Genomic DNA, 22452 nt, shown 5'->3' with positions numbered 1-22452 from the left:
ACCCCTTCGTGCGGCTGTGTTGGTCTTGACAGATTTCTGCCAGGTACACTGTCATTGTCCTCGAGCAGCAGTGATCAGCCGAGGGGATGTTGCCCCAGCAGCATGTCCGGAGACATCTCTGGTCGGCGCCGCTAGGAGGCTGTTGCTGGCGTCTGGTGGGTTGAGGCCAGGGCGCTGTGGAGCCCCCTATAACAGCCCCCATAACAAAGACGCATCCTGCCTGAAAGTTCGTTAGTGCCGGGGCTGAGTACGGGCCTGCCCCGAAGGATGATTAACAGGTAAACATGCAGCTTATTTCTAAGCATCGTCAGCACTTCTGTGGGGGATAGCCAGATAAACGTCTAGCAGATGTTACAGAAATGCTGTCACGTGTAGAGCCGATGTGGCCAAATGTATTTTGCTTTGCCAGTGTACTTAGGGCTCAGAACTGTGGCATCCCTGGGGATCTCAAGGAGACACCTGAATTTTTCAGCTGGACTTAACTCCATTGTGTGTGGGACATTATGGATTATTGGAGACTTGGAAGTGTCAGAGGTCTGAAGATGTGAATCAGAATCGGCTGCCTCCTATCCAGGGACTTGTCCGTGCCAGGCCCAGCAGCGGGCACGTCCTTCCCCCTCACCCTTTCAAGGTGGATCACTGCCAACCCCATTTTGCAGAGGACGGACTGGAGGCTTGGAGCAGTCACCAGGCTGGGAAGTGATGAAACAAGGGTGCAAACCCAAATCTCAGAGCCTTTACTCATTTCTCTGTGGGATGCGACCCCCAGGGACCACCGAGTTCTTCTAACTCTAGGAGCCAACGTCTCTGAGCAGCAGGAAAAGAAAAGTAACTGGAACGTGCCTTTTTCTCAAATGTGCCTATATCACTCCAAATGTGCTCGGTCTCTGGTTCCCTTCCTGGGTGGATGGAAGGGGCCGTTCCGGTCATTCCTACAAACCTCCCGTCATGTGGATAATTCAGACAAAGCAGAAACCGGATTTTTCTTGAATTACCTAGACAAGAGTAGCTGAAAGGACAGTCCACACCCTTAACATGTTCAGGTACAGAGTTCACTGCAGTCCCACGGCTTCCGGCCTGAGAAGCACCCTCCTGTGCTTTTCATCTGTGCCGGTCCCAACATTATTTATCGTTCTGGCTTTGGGGGGATCTCACCAAGTTTGCTCAAGAACAAGCAAGAAACAGGTCTATTCTGGAAATTGTATCACATTGAAGTCCAAATTAATTAACAGCTCTTGCCTGTTTTTCACAAGATTTCAACAGAGAGTTGGTGTCAGGGTGGGAGGGAGGCAGGCTGCGTCTCTGAGGTGCCCCGAGGACGGCCCGTCGGAGTTCAGGGGACACGTGGTTACGACAGTTGGGGACCCACTGCACAACGACAGGTGCACGTGAATGCGGGGTATGACGGGGTGGGGAAAGATCCAGAGTGAGCGGTGCTGGACAGCACCCCACTGGGGGAGCTCCGTTCTCCTCCCTCCAACAGAACGGAGCCGCCAGCTTTCGGAGCTCAGGGCTGGTTCTGAGCTCCTCACGTCCTGACAAATGTGAAAGCCTCATCTCTGTGGGCACTTTACCGATGTCTTACAAAGGGCGTGTGCTGATTACCGTCTTGGGATCTACGTTCTTGTTTGTTTGGCAGAGAAGAGCTGGGGTCGGGGCTGGGCTCATTGCCCTTGCCGTGTTCCTTGCGAACCCTGAAAGCTTTCCTCCTTTGGAGATTTTTTTTTTTTGGGTGATTTCACGTCTAGAACCCAATTATCCCGAGCTCTTTTCAAGTAACGCTGAACCAACCCAGAGATCACTTCAGCGGGGATGCGGGGCCGGCTCCACCCCTGCCACCAGCGCTGACGGACGCACAGGGTCTGCGCGTCTGTCTTGTAGATGACGGTACCTCTCACTAACTACACAGAGTTTGTTTTGAGACCCTCTGAAAGCTTCTAGGTCATGACGTCTTCGAAGTCGGACAGCTGCTTCATCTGCTCCACTTGCATGGAGTGCCTCCTGACCAGCTGCTTCTTACTCCTCAGGTCGACTCTCTTGGGTGAACTCGGAGCCACGGGAACCATGGATTTTAAGCCACTAGCAAGTGGAGAAGAAGGTTTGCCGCTCGATCTGATATCGGGGATAGGTGGGTTCAGATTTACATTTAAAGGCGGCAGGAAGCCGGGCCTGGTGTGCGAAATTCGGTCCAGCAGCAGCGTTCCAGAGCCTCGCCTCTCCAGGAGATGCGGCGGCCGGCGGCGTGCCGAGCTGGGGGACGTGCTGGGCACGGCGTCCAGGGACTCCCGCGAGCCGTGGAAGAGAGCCAGGTGGGAGCCGTTGAGCCTCTTCCTGTCCAAGGGGCCTTTGCTTGACTCCAGGGAAACCGAGCTGAGCGGGTCAGTGCCTGCCTGTAAATCCAAATCATGCAGGTCACTCTCTAGCCGTTTGAGGGACACCGAATCTTTGAGAGCAGGGGGGCCTGCTGGACTGACACCAGCTTTGTCCTGGTCGACAGGGAGAGTTCCTCTTCGGGCCAGACGAGGGTGGGGACCCTGACCCTTCTCGTAGGCTGCCTTCCAGGACACCGGTGCCGGGGAGGCTGCGATCTTCAGAACCTGCTCCGTGACCGTGGGAAAGAGGGTGGGGTCTTTGCTATCAATGCTGTTGGTTCTGGAGAGCGGCCCCCTTTTGGGGAAGGACACATCACTAATGCTCTTGATGACCTCACTGTCTGGGCTGGGGCCGCGCGTCTCGTCCTGACGCACATTAGCAGCCAGCACAGACGGCGCAATCAGGCCCCAGGGTTCAGACTGGAGCCTTTTCAGCTGGGGCAGGCGGGCCCTCTTGAGGCTCCCTACTTTCCTGGTGGGGGACCCTGGCTCATTCAGAACTTTTGCGGTGTTGCAACCACTCAGATGCCCTGTCTGGAGGCTGAAGAAATCATCTTCCCTCTCACTGGGTGGCGAGCCCAGGCCTGGAGCCTTCAGTTCAATATCGGAGGGAGTCATGCACAGTGGAGGTGACTGTCGGTCTTCCGCTTTGGGTGAAGGAGGGACATTGAGATACTGTTTGGTGGTTTTGGTGCCTGAGGGTGATTTATCTGTTGTTATAATAATCACCTCCTTCCCTTTGGCTTTGCAGGCATCAAGCAGGTGCTTCAGGGCGTCTTTGTCATCGGCATTTATCGCATAGACCAGGGCTGAAGCCCCCGTGCGGTCCTCGAGGCTGGGATCCGCTCCGTTCTCCAGGAGCAGGGAGACCACTTCTCCCCCAGCCCTCCTGATGCAGGCGTGGATGAGAGCCGTCTTGCCAGACTTATCCTGGATGTTGGGGTCTGCCCTGTTGTCCAGCAGGTACTTCACCATCTTGGACTTGCTGATGCTCTGCCCGTCCACGTGTTTGGTGATGCATGCCACCATGAGAGCCGTCTCCCCTTTGTCATTGCTTTCATTGATATAAGCACCCCCTTCCAGGAGAAGCCTGGTCAGCCTGAGCCTCCCCAGCCACACGGCCTTCAGGAGTGAGTTTCCATCAGTCCTCAGCTCCGTGGCCTCATCCATCGTCCTGGCCTCCGCACCTCCAAGCCCCCGTGGTGATCAGACCTAGCAAGGGAAGAAGAGAGAAGAATGCTGTGTGTTCTGTAGGTGATCTGGGGGCTGTGGCTGGTACAGGGCTGGAGACAGGCGTACCCCGGCCTGAGACCGAACGATGCCGGCTTATCCAGCTTGTCCGCATCCGTTTCTTCATCTGTAACGTGTGTGGGGGCTGGGGGGATGCTGGCAGCTGCCTCATAGAGTCAGTGTGGAGATTGAACGAGAGCACGTGCAGAAAACCCTTAACCACAGTAGACAGGCGACCCAAGCCTAGCGCATAGGAAGCAAGACGAACCCGGCACTGGGCTGCCCAATACTTACGTCAAATGTTGTGTAGGAGACCGTGCTCCGTGCCGCTGGGCACCGCTGGCATCAGGCCCCACGGGGAAAGGTGCACGTCTGCCCTGTTGGCTGCCGTCACCCCAGCATCGAGCAGCGAGCCACACCTCATGGGTCACCTCGTAAATAATTGTTCACTGCATTGTTCTTCCAGGAGGAAACACGCCAGAATGGTGGTAGAATTATGGACAGTTTTCATCCTCTTCTTTTTGCCGCACTTCCTGAAAGAAGCATGCATTATGATTGTAATAGGGGAGAAATCAGAAAAAAAATCACTGTAAAGCAAATTCAGTCTCACTACCCTCCTCCGGCTTGTAGTGTCTACTTCTCCAGCAGGTGTCAGAATCCTCCCCGTCCTCCTCCTGGTCTTCCAGAACGGTGCCACGCCACATCCTTCCCGTGGACAGGTATGGGGCACAGGGTGGATGGGACTGCATGACAGCCCCACCACAGCGGCCTCAGCGGAGCACTGCCAAACCTGGCTTTTCTGATTCGGTTGTCCCCATGTCCATCCCTGACTTCCTGCACCCAGAGCCCCCAAACCCGGTGTTGCTGGAGAGGCCCTTCCGCGGATGAGGAGAGATGGGGGCCCCTCCCTGGCCCACATCGGTGCCAGCACAGCCCCTCCACGGGGACTCCGTCCCTCCAGGCTCCTGCTGAGCAGACGGTCACAGTTCCTCACCGGACACACATCATTCCTCCCCCGACCCCACTACCCTGAGCAGTTCCTGAGCGGTTCATAACCTCTATTAAATTGGAAGTCAAAGCCTTTCCTTGCCGAAGTTGAGAGATGGATATATACCCTTTATAAATTTTTAATACATTAATAGGTACTTGCAATTTTCTTAAAAGCCCAAACCACACTTAAGTATGTAAAGAAGAGCTCTCCTTACACACACATGCACGCACACACACACACACGACTCCATGAAGCCACTCTCTTCAGAAGTGACCTCAGCTAACGGTCCAGTGTGTCTCTGCTTCTCACGGTGCTTTGCTCTAAGAGCTACGCCTCAGTGTGATCCATTGCAGTTGTGTTTGTGTTCCCACAACATGTGCATTGCAACTGTCCCCCCATCTCTGTGCTTCCTTCTTCTTCAGGCTGCTACTGATCTGTGTGTGTGCATTCAGGTGTGTGTGCATATGTGGGTGTGTATGCGGGTGTGTGTGCAGGTGTGTGTGCAAGCAGGTGTGTGCAGGTGGGTGTGTGTGCAGGTGTGTGCGTGTGTGCAGGTGTGTGCATGTGTGCAGGTGAGTGGGTGTGTGCAGGTGGGTGGGTACAGGTGGGTGTGCGCGTGCAGGTGGGTGTGAGCAGGTGTGCACGTGCAGGTGTGTGTGCGGGTGGGTGGGTGTGCGCATGTGTGCAAGTGAGTGGGTGTGTGCAGGTGGGTGTGAGCAGGTGGGTGTGTGCAGGTGTGTGCAGGTGTGTGTGAGCAGGTATGTGTGCGGATGTGTGCGTGTGTGCAAGTGAGTGGGTGTGTGCAGGTGGTGGGTGGGTACAGGTGGGTGTGCACGTGCAAGTGGGTGTGCGCGTGCAGGTGGGTGTGAGCAGGTGGGTGTGTGCAGGTGTGTATGCAGGTGGGTGTGTGCAGGTGGGTGTGTGCAGGTGGGTGGGTGTGTGCAGGTGTGTGTGTGCAGGTGTGTGTAGGTGTGTGTGCAGGTGTGTGTGCAGGTGGGTGTGTGCAGGTGGGTGGGTGTGTGCAGGTGGGTGGGTGTGTGCAGGTGTGTGAGCAGGTCGGTGTGAGCAGGTGGGTGTGAGCAGGTGTGTGGGTGTGTGCAGGTGTGTGAGCAGGTGGGTGTGTGCAGTGGGTGGGTGTGTGCAGGTGGGTGGGTGCAGGTGGGTGGGTGTGTGCAGGTGGGTGTGTGCAGGTATGTGAACAGGTGTGTGCAGGTGGGTGGGTGCAGGTGGGTATGTGAGCAGGTGTGTGCGTGAGCGGGTCTGTGTGGGCAGGTGGGTGCGTGAGCAGGTGTGTGTGAGCAGGTGTGTGCAGGTGTGTGCAGGTGGGTGTGCGCGTGCAGGTGGGTATGAGCAGGTGGGTGTGTGCAGGTGGGTGTGAGCAGGTGTGTGCAGGTGTGCATGTGCAGGTGTGTGCATGTGCAGGTGGGTGGGTGTGAGCAGGTGTGTGCATGAGCGGGTCTGTGTGAGCAGGTGGGTGTGTGCAGGTGTGTGAGCAGGTGTGTGCAGGTGGGTGGGTGCAGGTGGGTGTGTGAGCAGGTGTGTGCATGAGCAGGTCTGTGTGAGCAGGTGTGTGAGCAGGTGTGTGCAGGTGTGTGCAGGTGGGTGTGTGTACAGGTGGGTGTGCATGTGTGGGTGGGTGTACAAGCATGAGGTAGGGCCTTTCTCTTCTGTTCCCACCATCCCCACTCCTCTCTGGTTCTACATAAATAAGGTCACTTTATTAAGGTCTTACATGTTAGGTGTGTTCGTCCCCACACGCTGGACCTTTGAAGCAGGATGTCCACGCGGTTAATAAAGGGGAGGGAATGGGCAGGGAAAACGCTGCCTTCTGCTCCATCAAAAGCCCCTCACCTCCAGCCCAGCCTCCCCAGCATCACCGCGGCTGCTCCCGCCCCTACACACACCGTCTATCTCAAACGCCCGACTTTTCTGTCCCTTTCAGCGCTCTTCCTGTTTCTAACGGTAAGGCCAGCGGGCTCTTCTTTAATCATTCATCATTCTGCAAACCTCAGCTCAAATGTTACTTCCTTTTTAATCAAGAGGAGAATCACTCAAGACCGAAGCGGGAGGGCGGGGTGAGATTACAACTGACTCATACCCCGGCTATATAAAGAACTCCCACAAATCACTTCCTCCCAAAGAGGGTACACAAATGGCCAATAAGCACATAAAAAGGTGCTCAGCCTCATTCGTAGTCAAAGAAAATCAAATTAAAGCACAATGAGAAACCGCTACACATGGTGTCTAATTCAACGTGGCTAGAATTAGACGGGCTGGTCTCATACCAGGGACGGATCAGGACGCGACCCGACAGGAGCCTGTTGGTGGGGCATCAAGCAGCCTCCACCGGCAATTCCGTGCCCGGCTCGTATCTATGGTAGATGGAGAAGCTTGGCCACAAAGTCCTCCCATCCCCAGAGCGCGCTACCTGCAAAGAGATATTGCCCCTCCTCCCATTGGGACCTGCTTTGACCAATAAAATGCAGCCAGAGTAAGTGTGTGTGTGTGTGTGTGTGTGTGTGTGTGTGTGTGTGTGTGTGTTGTGAGGCAAGGCCTCTGTGGACCTTGCACCTCACATTTTGCTCCTTGTAAAGACGTGTGGGCTGTCTTGCCAGCAAGGACCCACGGAGCCCCGCCGACCAGCCCAGCTAACCGCACGTGTGAGCGAGGCCGCCTCGGACCAGCCAGCCCCCAGCTAGGTACGACTGTGGGAAGGAACCCAGGTGAGGCCAGCAGAAGTTTCCAGAGCCCGGTCCAAATTGCAGAAACATGCACAAATAAGTGGTCATTGTTCTAAGCCACTCTTTTGGGGATGATTCGCTCACATCGACAAATTACCAGTAAATCCATGCAGCCAAACACGTACAAAAATGCTCCCAGCAAGACTACTCATAAAAAGCAGAAACTAGAAACAGCCCACCAAGAAGAAAATAGAGAAATCATCGTATATGCATATGCTGGAATGCTTTACACCATCTTTGCATTCTCTCTTTCTCACACTCACATGCAACACACAGACACTAACCCCCCCACACACACAACACAGGAACACAGACCCACACTCACTGTCGCACTCACACACACAACACAACACAACAAGAAAAACTGGATACGGCCTCTCCTGGGCTCCTTAATACTTTGCAACCTTCTCTGCTGAGCACTGACTTGCTGATCTTCTGGGTCAGCCTCCTGCTCAGAGCGCTGAGCCTCCTGGGCCCCCTGGGCCCCCTGAGCCCCCCAGGCAGGAATGTGGTCTTCTCTCCCTCATCAGCTGTGCTGTAATTGGAAGGAGGATAAAGGAACAGTCGAGGAAAGGAGGAAGACATGGGAGGAGGAGAGTGGGAAGGGTATGAGGATGGACTGCGGGGTTATCTCTCTGCGTCCCGTGTGGGGCAGACCACGTCCCTGCAGACTCCTTCAAGGTCCAGGGTGGGCAGGGAAGGAGGTGGGAAAGGAGGGAGAGGAGGGAACAGGACAGGGTCTCTAGGAGACGCTTCTCTCCCTGCACTTGGAGTCAGTGGCCCCCCACTCCTCTGAGCTCACGCCTTGTCCCAAATCCCAGCTCCTAAGGAGAGGACAGAACGGAGACAATGCATTCTGGCTGTTTCTCAGTCCATCCATGCGTATGCCACTCTCTGTGTGTGGGGAGGATTTCTCGTATTGTCTACAACCATTTTTTCACTGGGTGCCTCCCAACTGACCTTCCTGAATGACAGAAATGCACGAGCTTTGAGTGAGGACAGACTCGGACCCTCAGCTCACCTTGCAGCCCCGTCACGTGGCTGGCTGACAAGAGCCCTGAAGTTCGTTCGCTGTCTGCACTCCCCAGACTGACACAGTCCTGTCAACCTGCCCATCTCAGGGTGTTGGCCACCCGCTTGGCTTTCTGGCCCGAGTGGCCTTGGCAAGCTGTGCACCTTTCCCACCGTCATAGGTCAGGTCAGTGCTACAGGTGACAGGTGGCCCAAGTCCCACACCTGGTTTCAGCTGACCAGGAGCTGCAGTTTCCCCAACGAAGCCACTGGGCGCACAAGTGTGGGCACGTTAACCCTTTCTAGAGCGGAAGCGGACTAATAAGAGGTGGGGTGGGAAGGAGATGTCAGGCAAACTCTTCTCCCTTTCTTTCCCCGCGGTCCTGTTGTTGGTGGGTTTCAGGGATCTGGGTGGGGTGCAGGAGATGATGTGACTTCCCCAAGGCCGAGCTATCAGAGTGCTTGCCGTGAGGCTGTGGCTGGCTCCGTGTCCCCTTGTATTTGCTCCTCTCCCTTCCCCGCTCCACTTTTCATTCCCCCTCACTCCTACGCCTGATGAAGTGCTAATAAACTGACATGTTTTTATTTGTGAAACTTGAATGAACTCATATTACATATAATAAAGTAAACCGTGACTGACACACTGGCATTACTTGCTCATTCATTCATTCATTCATTCACCATCAAATATATGTGTCAACATACGTGCTAGGCATTAAGGACAAAGAAAAGTGTAGCAGTCAGGCTTGGAAGGGTCTGGCTGGAGGCTGGAGGTCGCCTAGGAGCCTCTGAGGGATGACGAGGGTCAGAAGCACCAGGGTGGGGAGGGTAAGGATCATCGAGCCGGAGAGAAGTTCTAAAGCAGAATCGAATAGGGACCCACTGGACAGTGGGAGTCAACCAAGGTCTAATTTACTTTAATTTGGGAATTTATCCCCTGTTGTGCATGGCAGAGAACGAATATTAGGAACACTTAACACAGGAAAGATCGATGTTTTTCATGGTTTCTCAGCTTGTCAGAAGGAACCCTGACCGAACGGGACTGACACATGCCCAGAATTTTGAAACCCCGAGCACCTGGACTGTGCTAGGCACCATGTTTTAAAATTAGCAACTCCAAAATGGTTTTTTTCCCCACGTTTCAGTAACAGAGTTAACTGAGAAGTGAGCAAAATTTGCCTGGTTCCTTCCCTGTTGTCTGCCCTCCTTGCGCCCCCCCAACACACACACCCTTCTCCCGCTCACTGCTCAGGGCTGTTTTCTGACTCCCTCAACCCCACCAGAGTGGGGAGAACACATCTTCCAAAGGCACAAGGACTGGAAGAGAGACACCAAAAACTAAAACATCACCAACACCAAAAAAATAAAATGATGCTTTCTCTGATGGAGGGGGTGGGTGGATGGAAGTGGTTGCCTTTTTTGTCCAGAAACCCTTGGATTCTTTTACTGTCCACGAAATTATGAAAATCTAAGATTTTGGAAGCGGTGAGGAGCCATCTTGTCCAACCGTTCCCAGTTTAGAAATACAGGCTTTAAAGACAGACTGAGTCTTTTATCTGGCTGCAGGCAGGCTCTCCCCATCCCCCGTCTCCCCACATCTGTAGCCTGAACAGCATAGATCAAGGCTGCACAGAAAAGGGCTGGGGGCCAAATGGGGCCCTTGGGGACGTCTTGCTTGACTGACACAGTGTTTTAATTTTTTAAATCTGAATGTTTTAAGAGGAATCATTCATTGTGCAGTTTGGCAAAGGCCTCGCCATTCTCTGCTGTCTTACAACTGGTCCGATGCCTCGACTCAGGCTACTTACCTAGCCTCTGTATAGGTGTGTGGGTTCATGACACACGGCATAAAGGTAAAATACTCGGAGTACAAGTCAGGATGCCATGTTTCCGTTCTTTCCATCACTTCCTAGCTTCTCACCTCCTCAGGTTTGTCCGGAGGCTCCAATGAGCTAAGAGATGGAGAAGCCCTTTCTGTAAACTTTACAGTACGGTGTGCTTCCGTGAGCCATTCTAAATAAGGTAGCCAACAATTCCTTCAGGGCAGCTAAAATACCATCTGTTTTACCCCTTCCTCCTCGAGTCACCTTGGCATCGGATTTCCAGTTAAACTTCCTTTGTCTGGCACCGAGGTAAATCAGAGAGCTGAGGCATTGCCTTCAGTTTCAAGACTACTCGTATTCGACCCTAGAGAGGAAATTGTGCAAAAGGAGGAGAACCGACAGACTCCTGCAAACGTCTACAAAGCGTCTCATGTTCCCGAGAAAGGCACTGGACACACACATTACTGTACTTAGTGACCAGGGTAAGTGTCCAGGACTCTACAACACACGCGTTATACTTCTGGTTATGGCCTTGATCTTGTTTCTTGCCTACTTTCTCAACTTCCTCTTCTCCTTCTCCTCCTCCTCGTCCTTCTCTTCCTCCTCTTTCTGCTTCTCCTTCTCCTTCGTCCTCTTCTTCTGTTGCTGTTGAAGGACATGAACTACCCAGTGTAGTTTCGGGGACATAAGCATACGGCTGTTCTTATGTTTGTATGCATAAGTTTGCACACAGTGATATCTGAATGAATCTCAACTACTTCTGATATGTGTCAAACTGACATCTTGTGGATCTTTATAAATTGCCTTAAAGTCTTTGTGGAACAAAATAAAATAGAATCGATGAGCACATATTCAGTTGATCTGTATAAACTTGCTGTTTCCATGTAGGTTAAACAGTGGTTTACAAAATCATTTTCACATGGTTCCACCTGACACTTACAGTGCTTCTCTAAATGCACCCTAGGTCTGTAATCGCTCCACCATTCAAGCTCCTGAGGCTGTATGATTGCGGAAGAAAGATTACAGAGTAAAGAGGCAGGCGACCTGGATTCTAATCTCAGCCCTGATACTAGGTGTCTGTGTACCCACAAGAATCATTTTGCCAAATGAACAGAATTCCAACTCTGCCTTACAAGATTGCTTTAAGGATCAAATGTAGGCCATGTGTGGACACTCTCTACAAAGTCCTGTAAATATCTAAGGAATTATTATGTTGAATCAAACTCATCCCGGATCCTCCCTCTGAGCCCTGCTCTGGGGTACCCAGCCCCCAGCCCAGTGCCACTGCCATTCATCACTCACTCTCTTCCTCTTTCAGTCACCTGCTCCCCCCTTTCTGGCCCCCACCTCCTAACCACAATCCCCAGGTTGCAGAGTTTTTCCACCGACAGGATCCCTTTGACCATCTTCCCCTGCACTTTTGCAAAGGAAGCCTTATTACCCTAATTTTGCAGACACAGAGCCTGAAGTTCAGACAGGTTGGGTGATTTTGCCTAAGAGCCCAGGTTTGTAAGTGATACAGCTTTGATTCAAACTCTGCCCCTCTGAACCCAAGTACAGAGCTCAGGCACACCTTCCCACTGCTGCAGCCTGGCGTGGGGTTGACAGGGGCGGTACACCACGGCCGGCTGTGTAGACTGGGACGGGTTACCGATTCTCTCTTGCTCGGGTTTTCTGATCTGTAGAATAGGGATAACAGCACCCGAGCTCTCGGCGTGCGTAACAACAGCAGAACGCACGTACAGCGCTTAGCACAGGGCCTTGGCACAGGTGAGCGCTCGATAAATGATAGATTTTGAAGGAGTTTGGGTACGCCTTTCAAAATCCAGGAGGCCACACCGTTTGGCGGTAGCGTTCGCGGAAGCGTGGGGATGTTTTATACTCCGCCTCTTCCTTCCGCAGTCACGGGAAGCAGTTAGAGGCGGATCAGAAGCTGAGCCCCACGTTAGCGTTTGCGATTCAGGAGTCCTTTCTCCCAGCCCTGGAGGCGGCGACGCGGAGCGGCCCCGGGGCGGAGAGCTGGTGCGCAGGCGCCCGGGCTCGGCCCCCTGCCCGGCGCTGTCCGAGGTGCTGGACGCCGGCGGCGCGCGCTCCAAGGCCGCCGCTGTTCCTGGGCATCTTCCAGAAGGCCGAGCTTGGCGTCAGGTGCAAACCGCGCGGTAAGTGCTTCTCCATCATGGCTCTGAAATGCTCACATTCAAACTCTTCACAATTCCTCGAATATTTTCAGGATCATAACCTCTCACCACCCGATCCTCATAGGTTTCTGCAAAAATGTAGGCTTTGCTCCCTTTTCAGTCCCTGCAGAAATTCAGACGCCTATCACCCAGCCCCGCTCCGCAACCATTTCCTACAAAAATCCAGACCCCTACGCATCTCACCCCCACGCGTCGATGCAAAAATGAAAAAATGTAAATCCATCTTCCACACCCTTCTCCCACAATTTCCTGTGATAAAAGCAGACTCTAGTTACAGCCTCCCACTCCTGCCTTGGCTAAACGCGTGGACTTACTTCTGGGGAGCTCAAGATCCCTCCCACCCGGTGGACCAGGGGAGACCCCTGGGGGTGCGCTTACCTGGTGGGGACGCTCACCAGACGAGGCCACCCGAGTGCAAGCCACCGGTAGGGCCATTATTCCAAAAGCAAAGTCCGGGGTGCCTGGCACTCCCGCCCTCAGCTTCGGGCTGGTTACCAAGGGCACTGCCAGGCTGAGCCGCGCCCGGGAGCTGGGATTACCCCGGGCCTCGCGGGTCCTGCTGAGTGACTTGCCCAGAACTTCGTCAAGGTTCATGAATAAAACCTCTGCGTCAGTACGTTCTGATCACCCCCTCCCTCCTCCAAGTTCAAATGAGAACAGGGAGTTTTTCTTTAAGAGAAAGAAAGAAGCGTGGACGATGAGAATTGCACCCAGTTCTGCCTTGCAGGTCTCCTGCGCAGCCCGGCCCTGCGCGCCGTCCGGTGCCCCGCCGACCGGCGAGCGCCGTTGCCCGCCCGCGCCCGGAGCGCGTCCAGCCGCGACGCTGGCGGGCTGTGTGGGTGTGGTGTGCCGGGGAGGAGCGAGCACCGCGGGGGCAGCGGGGGCGGGGAGAGGCGTCCGCCGCCCCGCCCGCACCCCGAGAGCGGCGGTCAGACTGGCCGGACCGCCTCGCCTGCGCCGGGTGGGGGCTCCCGGAGTCGGGAGAAGGGCGGGCGCGCTCCCCGACTCCGACGCCGCACGTGCGGGACGCGGGCAGGGATTCGAACTCCTGTCTCCTTTGCTCTCCACGCGGCTCTGCCTTCTTCGATTTCCTTCGTCAAACGCCCTCGGATCCAGAATGTCCGTCCACACCGTGGGAGGGAGAGGAAGGGAAGAGCGGGGACTGTGGCAGTAAGAGGCCGGGTGTGTGTGTGTGAGGCGGGGGTTGATTATCTGTTTTCCAAAGCCAGCTCCCTCCGCGCATCTCCTCCTGATTCCAGGACTTCCCGAGCGGCCACCGGCCAACAGTTCTGTTTCCTTTATAGCAGAAGTAATTCGCGGTTGTTGTACGCGGCGCAAAGCACAAGGCATTGTATTTACAAAGTGCAGCCCCCGCCCCAGGCTCCGGAGACCTCCAGCCCCTCCCTCGGAGGTAGCCCTGCATTTGCAAACCAGCCCTGCTGGTACAGACTGTCCAGGTAAACAGCACACGTGGGCTCCATTTTTCCTACGAAAAAGGTCCTACTTCTTGTGTCGATTTTCATCATTTACATTTTCCTAGAAAATTGTCCATCTCATTTACCATTTCAAATTCACGGGTACGAAGTTACAACTAGCATTACCTTATAATTGTTCATCTCCTCTAAATCTGTTCTTATATCCCCCTTTTCATTCCTGATTTTGCTGCATTTCCTCATTCTTTTTGGTGTCTATATGTACCCTTACTTTGTTGTGGTCGAACTATATGATCTATGTAATTTCCATTTTGTAGCCTATTCAGTGACCAATTTAAACGCAAAAACCATTTTTCCTCATACTCAATGAAAGAAAAAATGAGCATTCTATGTTTCTGGATACAAGCATACAAATACACCTGCAAAGTTAATTGCATAGTATTACTCTCTACGTCTTTACTCTTATACTGGTTAAGAGCAGAGTCTGCAGTCACACTGCATGGGTTTTTTTTTTAAGGTTTTATTTATTTATTTGAGAAACTGAGAGAGTGAGAGAGAGCATGAGCGGGGGAGGGGCGGTGGAAGAGGGAGAAGCAGGCTCCCCACTGAGCAGGGAGCCCAGCTCCGGCTCCATCCCAGGACCCCCAAGAGCAACCACCTGAGGTCAACCAGCTGAGCCACCCAGGTGCCCAGACTGCGTGGATTTAAATCCCACCTCAACCACTTACCAGCCATGGATCTCTGGTGAGTCACTAAACCGGTCTGTACCTCAGTTTCCATCTCCGTAAAATGGAATTAATAATCGTATCTTCTGCAGACGGTCGCTACATTTATGGTGAGCATCGTGTAACTACAAGCTTGTTGAATCGCTGTGCTGTACCCTGACAATAAGGGAACATGGCGTGTCACTACGGTCTATGTCATGGGGCCGGAGAGGAGGGGCGCCTGAATTAACCGTGTACAATGCTGGGTGCGCTGCCTGGTAAGGAGTAAACACTACATAAGGCTTAGCTGTGCTTGTCTACCTGATCCAGTAACATTCACAGTAAACTGTTAAAATGTTTCAGGGTGCTCGGCTCCATTTATTCAAGAAAAGTGTACTGAGTTTGGGCTGTGTGACCAGATCTGCGTTTTCTTGGTATGCCCTAGAGTCAGCTGTGAACAAGAAAGACAAGTTCTCTGCTTTCGTGGAGGGACCTTCTAACAATCCAGATTTGTCCACATCTCTTGGGGTATGTTAGTGTGTGTGTGTGAACCAATGTTCTGCCGTTCCGCACCCCCTGTTTCATGTAAGACAACATGAGGTAGACATTTTGCAACGTCTTCCAAATCTGCCTTCTGGTAGAATCTCAGTCCCTTTCCCGCAGATGCACCCTATATGCCAGACCCGCTTGATTAATAACAGCAATAATAAGAATTTTCAAAAATAATCATCACTGATAGTAGCCATAAACAGGTTTGCATCCTTACTGCTGTCAGTGCCTCCCAGCCAGAGACGTCTAGGAACACACCTGTAGTCGAACAAGTTGGATTTATTACTTGTTGCAGCGAGGGAGAACGCACACCATGGAAAACACCGGGCATCTCAGGAAGAAGGTGTTGGAGAGAACGTGTTACAGCATTAAAGCTTTGGCTGGGGGATTTGGGAGAGGGTCAGTCCACTCTTAACAGAGGAGAATCGCATCAGACGGTGTTCTGACACACCAAGAAAATTATAACGTGATCCTTGGTGCCCTGCTTCCCATGCACTCTGTTTTTAGAGATAATTGACATATATTAGTTTCAGATATACAACATAATGACTCAATATTTGTATGTCTATATTGCAAAACGACCACCACGAGAAGTCTAGTTAATATCCATCACCTTACACTGTTACAATTTTTTTTCTTGTGATGACAACTTTTAAGATTAGCAACTTTCATATATACAATATAGTACCTATTCTTAACCATAGTCCCCTGCTATACATTATGTCCCCATGACTTATTTATTTCACAACTGGGAGTTTGTACTTTGTGGCCCCTTCCCCCATTTTGCCCACCTCTCCCTCCCGCCTCTGTTAATCACCAGTCTCTTCTCCGTTCCCACTGGTACACACTGTTAAGCGGGGGGAGGGATCGTGTTTGTCTCCCACTCCTGAGCAGTTTCCCTGCAGGGGGTATATTTCCAGTCAGTCATCGTCTGTAGGGAAGACAGATGCAGAGGTCACTACTGAACCACTTAGCTAGAGCTCTTAGCAAGGAGCCGAAAGTCATTGGATTCACGGTCTTTACACAGACTGCGAGGCTGCGTTCGAGAGCCATGTGGTTCTCTCCCAAGGTCACACGGCAAATCAGTCCCAGGGCAGCCAGGCCTCTTGGGCTCAGCACTGTGGGTCTGGATGTGTTCCAGACTATTATAAATTTGTAAATAACTTTTACTAGATTGTTATTATGAGTGTTTACAGGTGTCACCTAGAAAATACAGATAAGATGTGAACTGTTCTTCCTGTCCTTTTATTCCACTTTTTAAGGTTAAGTAATAGTCCCTTTCACATGCTTTTACTGCACATTTAAATCAGAGAAGCTTTTTGCTGCAAGTATCAGAAAATGCATCTTAAATAAAAAAAGAGGGACTGACCTTCTTACGTAACAGAATGTCTGAAGGTGGGCCATTGCTGATGATGGATCAGAGGCTCAAAACTTCCAGGGCCAGTGGTCATGCTTGTGGCATTTCCCTGGAGTTTTCCAGAAGGCGGCCATCAGCTCAAGCCATGACATCCACACCCCAGACAGACGACAAGGAAGGAGGAGAGCTGATCACATCTGTCCCTTTTAGTGGAAGAGCAAACCTGTCCCAGCAGTACACCACACAGCCAGGTTCCCCTCGAATCTATGAGAGATGGGACCTGTGCGAGGGACATTGGGAGAATGGAAAGCCAGATTGCTGTGATTGGCTTGGACCAAGAAATGATTCGTTTCCTTGGTCTGGTCTAACGCCACTCCAGATGAAATGGAATTCCATTAGCAAGAAAACACCCAGGAAATGAATGATGTGAGTGTCACAGGGCTTGTTATTAAACACTTGGGAAACGCAGAGAAGCAAAAAAGAGGTGATGGATAATATTTATAATACATAGGTATAATTTATAAAACTAAACAGTACAGTACTTTGTACTAATCTCGTATGCCTTCTTTTTTTCCTTAAAAGATCAGCCATAAAGCTGTCAAGTTAGACTTGTTGTTGCTGTTGTTGTTGTTGTTGCTGTTGTGTGGTTTATGTCCGCATCCTCGCGGCCATTCTTCCGCTCCATTTTGACGCCGACAGTGTATTTTAGGGCACGCGTGAGCCAGTTCTCTGTTGAAGATGTAAAGATTTCACGCGGTTTCCCTCCACTGTAAACCACGCTGCAGTGAAGGTCTCTAGTTAATCTTCCAATTTCAGAATTCTTTCCTTAGAGCAAAATATGTGAGGCTTTCGACTAAAAGGTATGCAAATTTTTAGCATTTTTCTACAGATTTCAAATGTATCCTTCATGAAGATTGCGTCAGTTTGCATTACCCCTTGCTCATAGTGAAGTGGGTCTTCAACCACAGGAGATCTCATCGTTAAAGAAATTGGCCAGAGTGATAATTACAAAGGTATCGGTCGTTGTTTTCATTTGTATTTCTTTTATTACCAGTCAGGTTGAATTTTTTTTTAAATGTTTATTGCCCAGTTTTCAGTAAATTGCTCTTTTGTATCTTCCAAATTTTCTCTTGGTGTTGATGACTCACTCTTGAGTAGGAAATGGACATAAAGTAAATTATGATTGTTCATTATTTCCCAGAGATGATTGCTATTACTCATAAGTCATGAAGGTTTGTGTGGGTTATATATTCTCCTCTCTCTGTCTCTCTCTTTCTTTCTGTCTCTCTGTCTCTGTCTCTCTGTCTCTCTTTCTCTGTCTCTGATTTGTCTATCTCTGTCTCTCTGTCTCTATTTTTCTCAGTCTCCCTGTCTCTGTCTTTGTCTTTCTCTGTCTCTCTGTCTCTGTCTCTCTGTCTCTTTGTCTCTCTCTCTCTTTCTCTGTCTCTGTATCTTTGTCTCTGTTTCTCTTTCTCTGTTTCTCTCTGTCTCTATCTCTGTCTGTCTCTATCTCTGTCTCTCTGTCTCTATCTCTGTCTGTCTCTCTTATTCTATCTCTGCTTCTCTGTTTCTCTGTCTCTCTGTTCTCTGTCTCTCTCTCTCATGTCTCCCATCTATCTACTTACTTATCTTATGATTATTTCCTTTCGATAAATACCCAAAAGTCAGATTTCTGAGTTCAGATAACAAAAATATTTAGGTTTTAAATAATAATAGTCAAATTGTTTCCTGAAATGTGGTACTAATGTATCAAATTCATGATACCCCTCCTGACCCCTACAGTAACACTATTTTTTTTTTTAAGTATTTGCCAACTGAAGAGGCAAGCTTCTAAGTTCTCTCTGTGATCATATCCTCCTTTGGTCCTCCCCATGTTGGCTATTTGGGGCCTCTCTTCTCTTTTTTCTTAGTAAGACCTGGTCAGGGCTGATCTAGTTCCTTGTTTTTCTTCCACAGACAGATTTTGACATTTGTTAATTGGAGCAGTTTTCNGGCAAGCTTCTAAGTTCTCTCTGTGATCATATCCTCCTTTGGTCCTCCCCATGTTGGCTATTTGGGGCCTCTTTTCTCTTTTTTCTTAGTAAGACCTGGTCAGGGCTGATCTAGTTCCTTGTTTTTCTTCCATAGACAGATTTTGACATTTGTTAATTGGAGCAGTTTTCTATTTTTAATTCACTGTTTTACTTTTATTCNGAACACAAGCAGGGGGAGTGGGAGAGGAAGAAGCAGGCTCATAGCAGAGGAGCCTGATGTGGGGCTCGATCCCATAACGCCGGGATCACGCCCTGAGCCGAAGGCAGACGCTTAACCGCTGTGCCACCCAGGCGCCCCCAGTTTTCTATTTTTAATTCACTGTTTTACTTTTATTGCTATTAAGTCCTTACCCTTGTTTTCCTGTTTCTTTTGCTGTTTGTTTCTTAGCTTTTTGAGTTGAATTCATAGTTAATTCTGTCTTACTCTTCTTTGCACACAACTGAATTCTTTTAAGGATATAAATTATCCTCAGGGCACAACTTTGTCAATTCCCCTCTCTTTTGTTGTCTTCAAACTGAAAATAACTTTTTGAAAAAAATGACACTTAAATAGTAATAGAAATTTTAAAGAAGACAGAAAAGTACAAAAAAACTCACAGAAAATCACTTGAAAGCCCACAATTCAAAGTTAGCGATTATTAACATGTTGGGGAGCATCTTTCCAGAAATTTGTTTTATAAATGTATATAAAAATTTTGTGCAAATGGTGTCCTACCATACTTTTAGCAATATCCTGTATTAAAAAAACNAAACTGAAAATAACTTTTTGAAAAAAATGACACTTAAATAGTAATAGAAATTTTAAAGAAGACAGAAAAAGTACAAAAAAACTCACAGAAAATCATTTGAAAGCCCACAATTCAGAGTTAGCGATTATTAACATGTTGGGGAACATCTTTCCAGAAATTTGTTTTATAAATGTATATAAAAATTTTGTGCAAAAGGTGTCCTACCATACTTTTAGCAATATCCTGTATTAAAAAAACGTTTTTCTCCTAATGAATGTAACACACAAAATAGCTTTCAGTGAGTCCATTGTATAAATATATTATCGGGGCACCTGGCTGGCTCAGTCTGTTGAGTGTCCAACTCTTGATTTCGGCTCAGGTCGTGATCTCAGGGCTGTGGGAGTGAGCCCCGTGTCTTGCTCCGTGCTCAGCAGGGAGTCTGCTTGGAATTCTCTCTCCCTCTCCCTCTGCCTCCCCAAATAAATAAAAAGAAATCTTAAAAAAATAAATGCTATCATTTATTTAACCAACCTACAGGGGATGCACATTATAAGTTATTTCTGATTTTTCACCGTGATTTACAACTCTCATACCTTAGTCCATTTGCCCAGCCATCCTCATAGAGTAAATACCTACAAAAGAAATTGCAGGGTGAATATGGGGAAAATATTAAACATTAATAAATATTTCTAGACAGTCTTCCAGAAAGATTATAAAAATTTACACTCCCCCAGCAGAGCAGGAGACGAACCATTGTCTTATACCCTCATGAGTTCTGGATAGCTTTAATCTTAGTAATCCCTAACAATCTGATAAGCAAAAAAACCCAAACAAACCTATTTTTGCATCAATTGCTAAGCATGTTGATTCCCTGGTTGCGTTTATCAGTTGTTTGTGTATGTGTCTGAGTTGATTGTTGATATCCTTTCCCATTTTTCTATTTGACTTGTCTTTTTAATTTTTGAAGCTCTCACCATTTTTTTATGTTTATGTTCTTAATCTGTCATACATATTACAAATATTTTCCAGTGTTTTATTTTTATTTGTTTTATTGTGTTGTTTGTATCATAAATGAGTTTTTAATTTTAAAATTGTCCAAATCTATCTTTGTTTTCCTTTAAATGTCTTGCCTTTAAGGCATCACGCTTAGAATGTTCTGGCCTGAAGATGATGAAAACCCAGCCTTGGGGCTCCTGGGGGGCTCAGTTGGTTAAGCATCTGCCTTCAGCTCAGATCATGACCCCAGGGTCCTGGGATCGAGTCCCACGTCCAGCTCCCTGCTCAGCGGGGAGTCTGCTTCTCCCTCTGCCCCTCCCCCTGCTTGGGTACGCTCTCTCTCTCAAATGAATAAATAAAATCTTTAAAAAAAATAACAGCCTTCTACTGATGCTCTTTGGGTTTGGTATTTCTCAGTTAGATGTTTGCTTCTTCTGGTCTGTCGTCTGTGCACTTAACTACATGTGCATTGAGATTAATTGTGTTCCCAATGAGAAACTAATTACCCTAATGAAATTTTTGAAGAATCTCTCTTTTCCCCACTGCTTTTGAATGGCATTTTTACCATAGGCTACGTTGCCATAAAAACTTGAATTTATTTGTGAGCTTCCCATTCTATTACTTGATCAACCTGTCCCTCTACTTGTGTCCCCTCTTTCTGATGATTCTAAGCTTACATTACAGTGTCAGATGTAATGGCCATTACATTCCTCCTTAAGCTACCTCCTCTCCCAAACTTCCTGAGTTTTACCACAGATTTGCTCTTTCAGATTAACTTTAGAATCATCTTAGATTCTTAAGATTACATTTTTTTAATCAAATAGTGTTTTTTTTCCTAATCATTATGACACTACTATCTTCTTATTGCTGAAAACGAATGTGAGCTCCCTATTTCCAGGGCAAAGCTCACGTTCTCTCTTAGACCCATCAGCCACGGTCTGGTGTGGAAGCACTTGCAGACCCCCACAGAGAAGCCTACACGCCTCCAGACGCACTCTGTGTTGTGTCTCCCCCTCCCCAATATTCATATGTCGATGCCTAACCCCCAACGTGATGGTATTTGGAGGTGGGCCTGTGGGAGGTCGTTAGGGTAAGATGAGGTCATAAGAATGGAGCCTTCACAATGGGATTAGTGCCCTTGTAAGAAGAGACAGAGACCTTGCTTCCTCTCTCTCCACCATAGCAGGACGCAGCAAGAAGATGAGGGGTCCTCTCCAGGAACTGAATCATCCAGCACCTTGGTCTTTGGCTTCCCAGACTCCAGAACTGTGAGAAATAAATGTTTGTTGTACTTGTTATGGCAGCCCAAGAACAAGACAGTCCACACAAACTTGGCCATAAGCTTTCTGAGTTCAGTCATCTGAGTCTGTTCATTGATGATTCTCTCCCCACAGTGCTCATCATTATTTTTTTGGGTGAGATTCCTAGGAGAACAAGAGCTACTTTCTGACTGTAAGTCCTAGAGGCTTTTTGTTTCTTCAGGTGTGTGCTATAAGCACGGGAACACTTAGCAGGTTGGCTGGATTACCCACTCTGGTGATGGCAATAAGCCTCCTAAGGGACACCATCCTTCAAAGCAACCGTCGTGGGTACCATCATGGCACAAGGCTGCCTAGGCGGTGAGACCCTCCTGAAACCCCTTAAAACTTCGGGCACCAGCCTATGTAAAGCAGTAATATTGAATCAAGTTGGAACCCAGTGAGGACTCACAGGTTTGTGTGCGTGTAAGCGTATGTACAGGGGTGTGTGTGTGCTCACACTATATTCATGCACATGTATACATCTCTTTATAGTGTATGTCATCACAAAGGCTCTGGCGTCAACCCCAAACACCTCAGTGGAAATTTGGGACCAGACTCTGAGTCACTTCTGCCTCTCAAGACTTCTCTCTAATTGTGAGCTCAAAGGTACTGTCACCTGGGAAGCAACTTGGGAAAATACCTTGGAAAACTGGCATTTGCACATCTCGTGGCGTCCTGGTAACGGCAACTGGTTTCCTGCTGGGAAAATGGATGTGTATATTTACACATATAAACGTGTCTAGACATATGTGCATGATGTATGTGCATCTATACAGACACACACATAGAAGTTTATCTAAACCTGATTAATATAAACGGCATGGAGTACGCTATTTACAAATCATAAAAAAACATAATATTTTGGTTTTCATAGAACAGTTTCATTGATTTTTTAAAACAAACTCTTACATCACCAGTCTATGAATGCAAGTCAACCACGACTTCACAAATGGGACTGCGTCCCAGTCCACCAGCTCCTTCCCCC

At 49.3% G+C, this 22452-nt stretch overlaps 1 protein-coding gene and 1 long non-coding RNA gene across 3 annotated transcripts; one reads left to right on the top strand and one right to left on the bottom strand.

Moving 5' to 3' along the window:
• Window positions 1-1238: 1238 nt before the first annotated feature.
• Window positions 1239-13150, bottom strand: ANKRD34C (ankyrin repeat domain 34C). Its single transcript, XM_002922999.4, has 3 exons — window positions 12745-13150; window positions 3897-4135; window positions 1239-3584 (listed from the first exon to the last, which is right to left on the bottom strand). The coding sequence occupies exon 3, from the start codon at window positions 3540-3542 to the stop codon at window positions 1938-1940; it is 1605 nt and encodes a 534-aa protein (XP_002923045.1). The 5' UTR covers window positions 3543-3584; window positions 3897-4135; window positions 12745-13150; the 3' UTR covers window positions 1239-1937.
• Window positions 12102-22314, top strand: LOC109490194. Of its 2 annotated transcripts, XR_004627627.1 has the most exons (8): window positions 12102-12327; window positions 13671-13823; window positions 14617-14781; window positions 14867-15031; window positions 17286-17422; window positions 21350-21434; window positions 21649-21878; window positions 21960-22314. It is a non-coding gene; the product is annotated as an uncharacterized LOC109490194 (long non-coding RNA). The 2 variants fall into 2 exon arrangements; XR_002143470.2 differs by having other exon boundaries at window positions 21350-21878.
• Window positions 22315-22452: the final 138 nt, after the last annotated feature.

This window comes from Ailuropoda melanoleuca, chromosome 9, assembly GCF_002007445.2.
Source record: "Ailuropoda melanoleuca isolate Jingjing chromosome 9, ASM200744v2, whole genome shotgun sequence".
Classification (NCBI taxonomy): Eukaryota; Metazoa; Chordata; class Mammalia; order Carnivora; family Ursidae; genus Ailuropoda; species Ailuropoda melanoleuca.
Note: the sequence above shows the minus strand (reverse complement) of the source record. Positions and strands in the feature narration are given on the sequence as shown.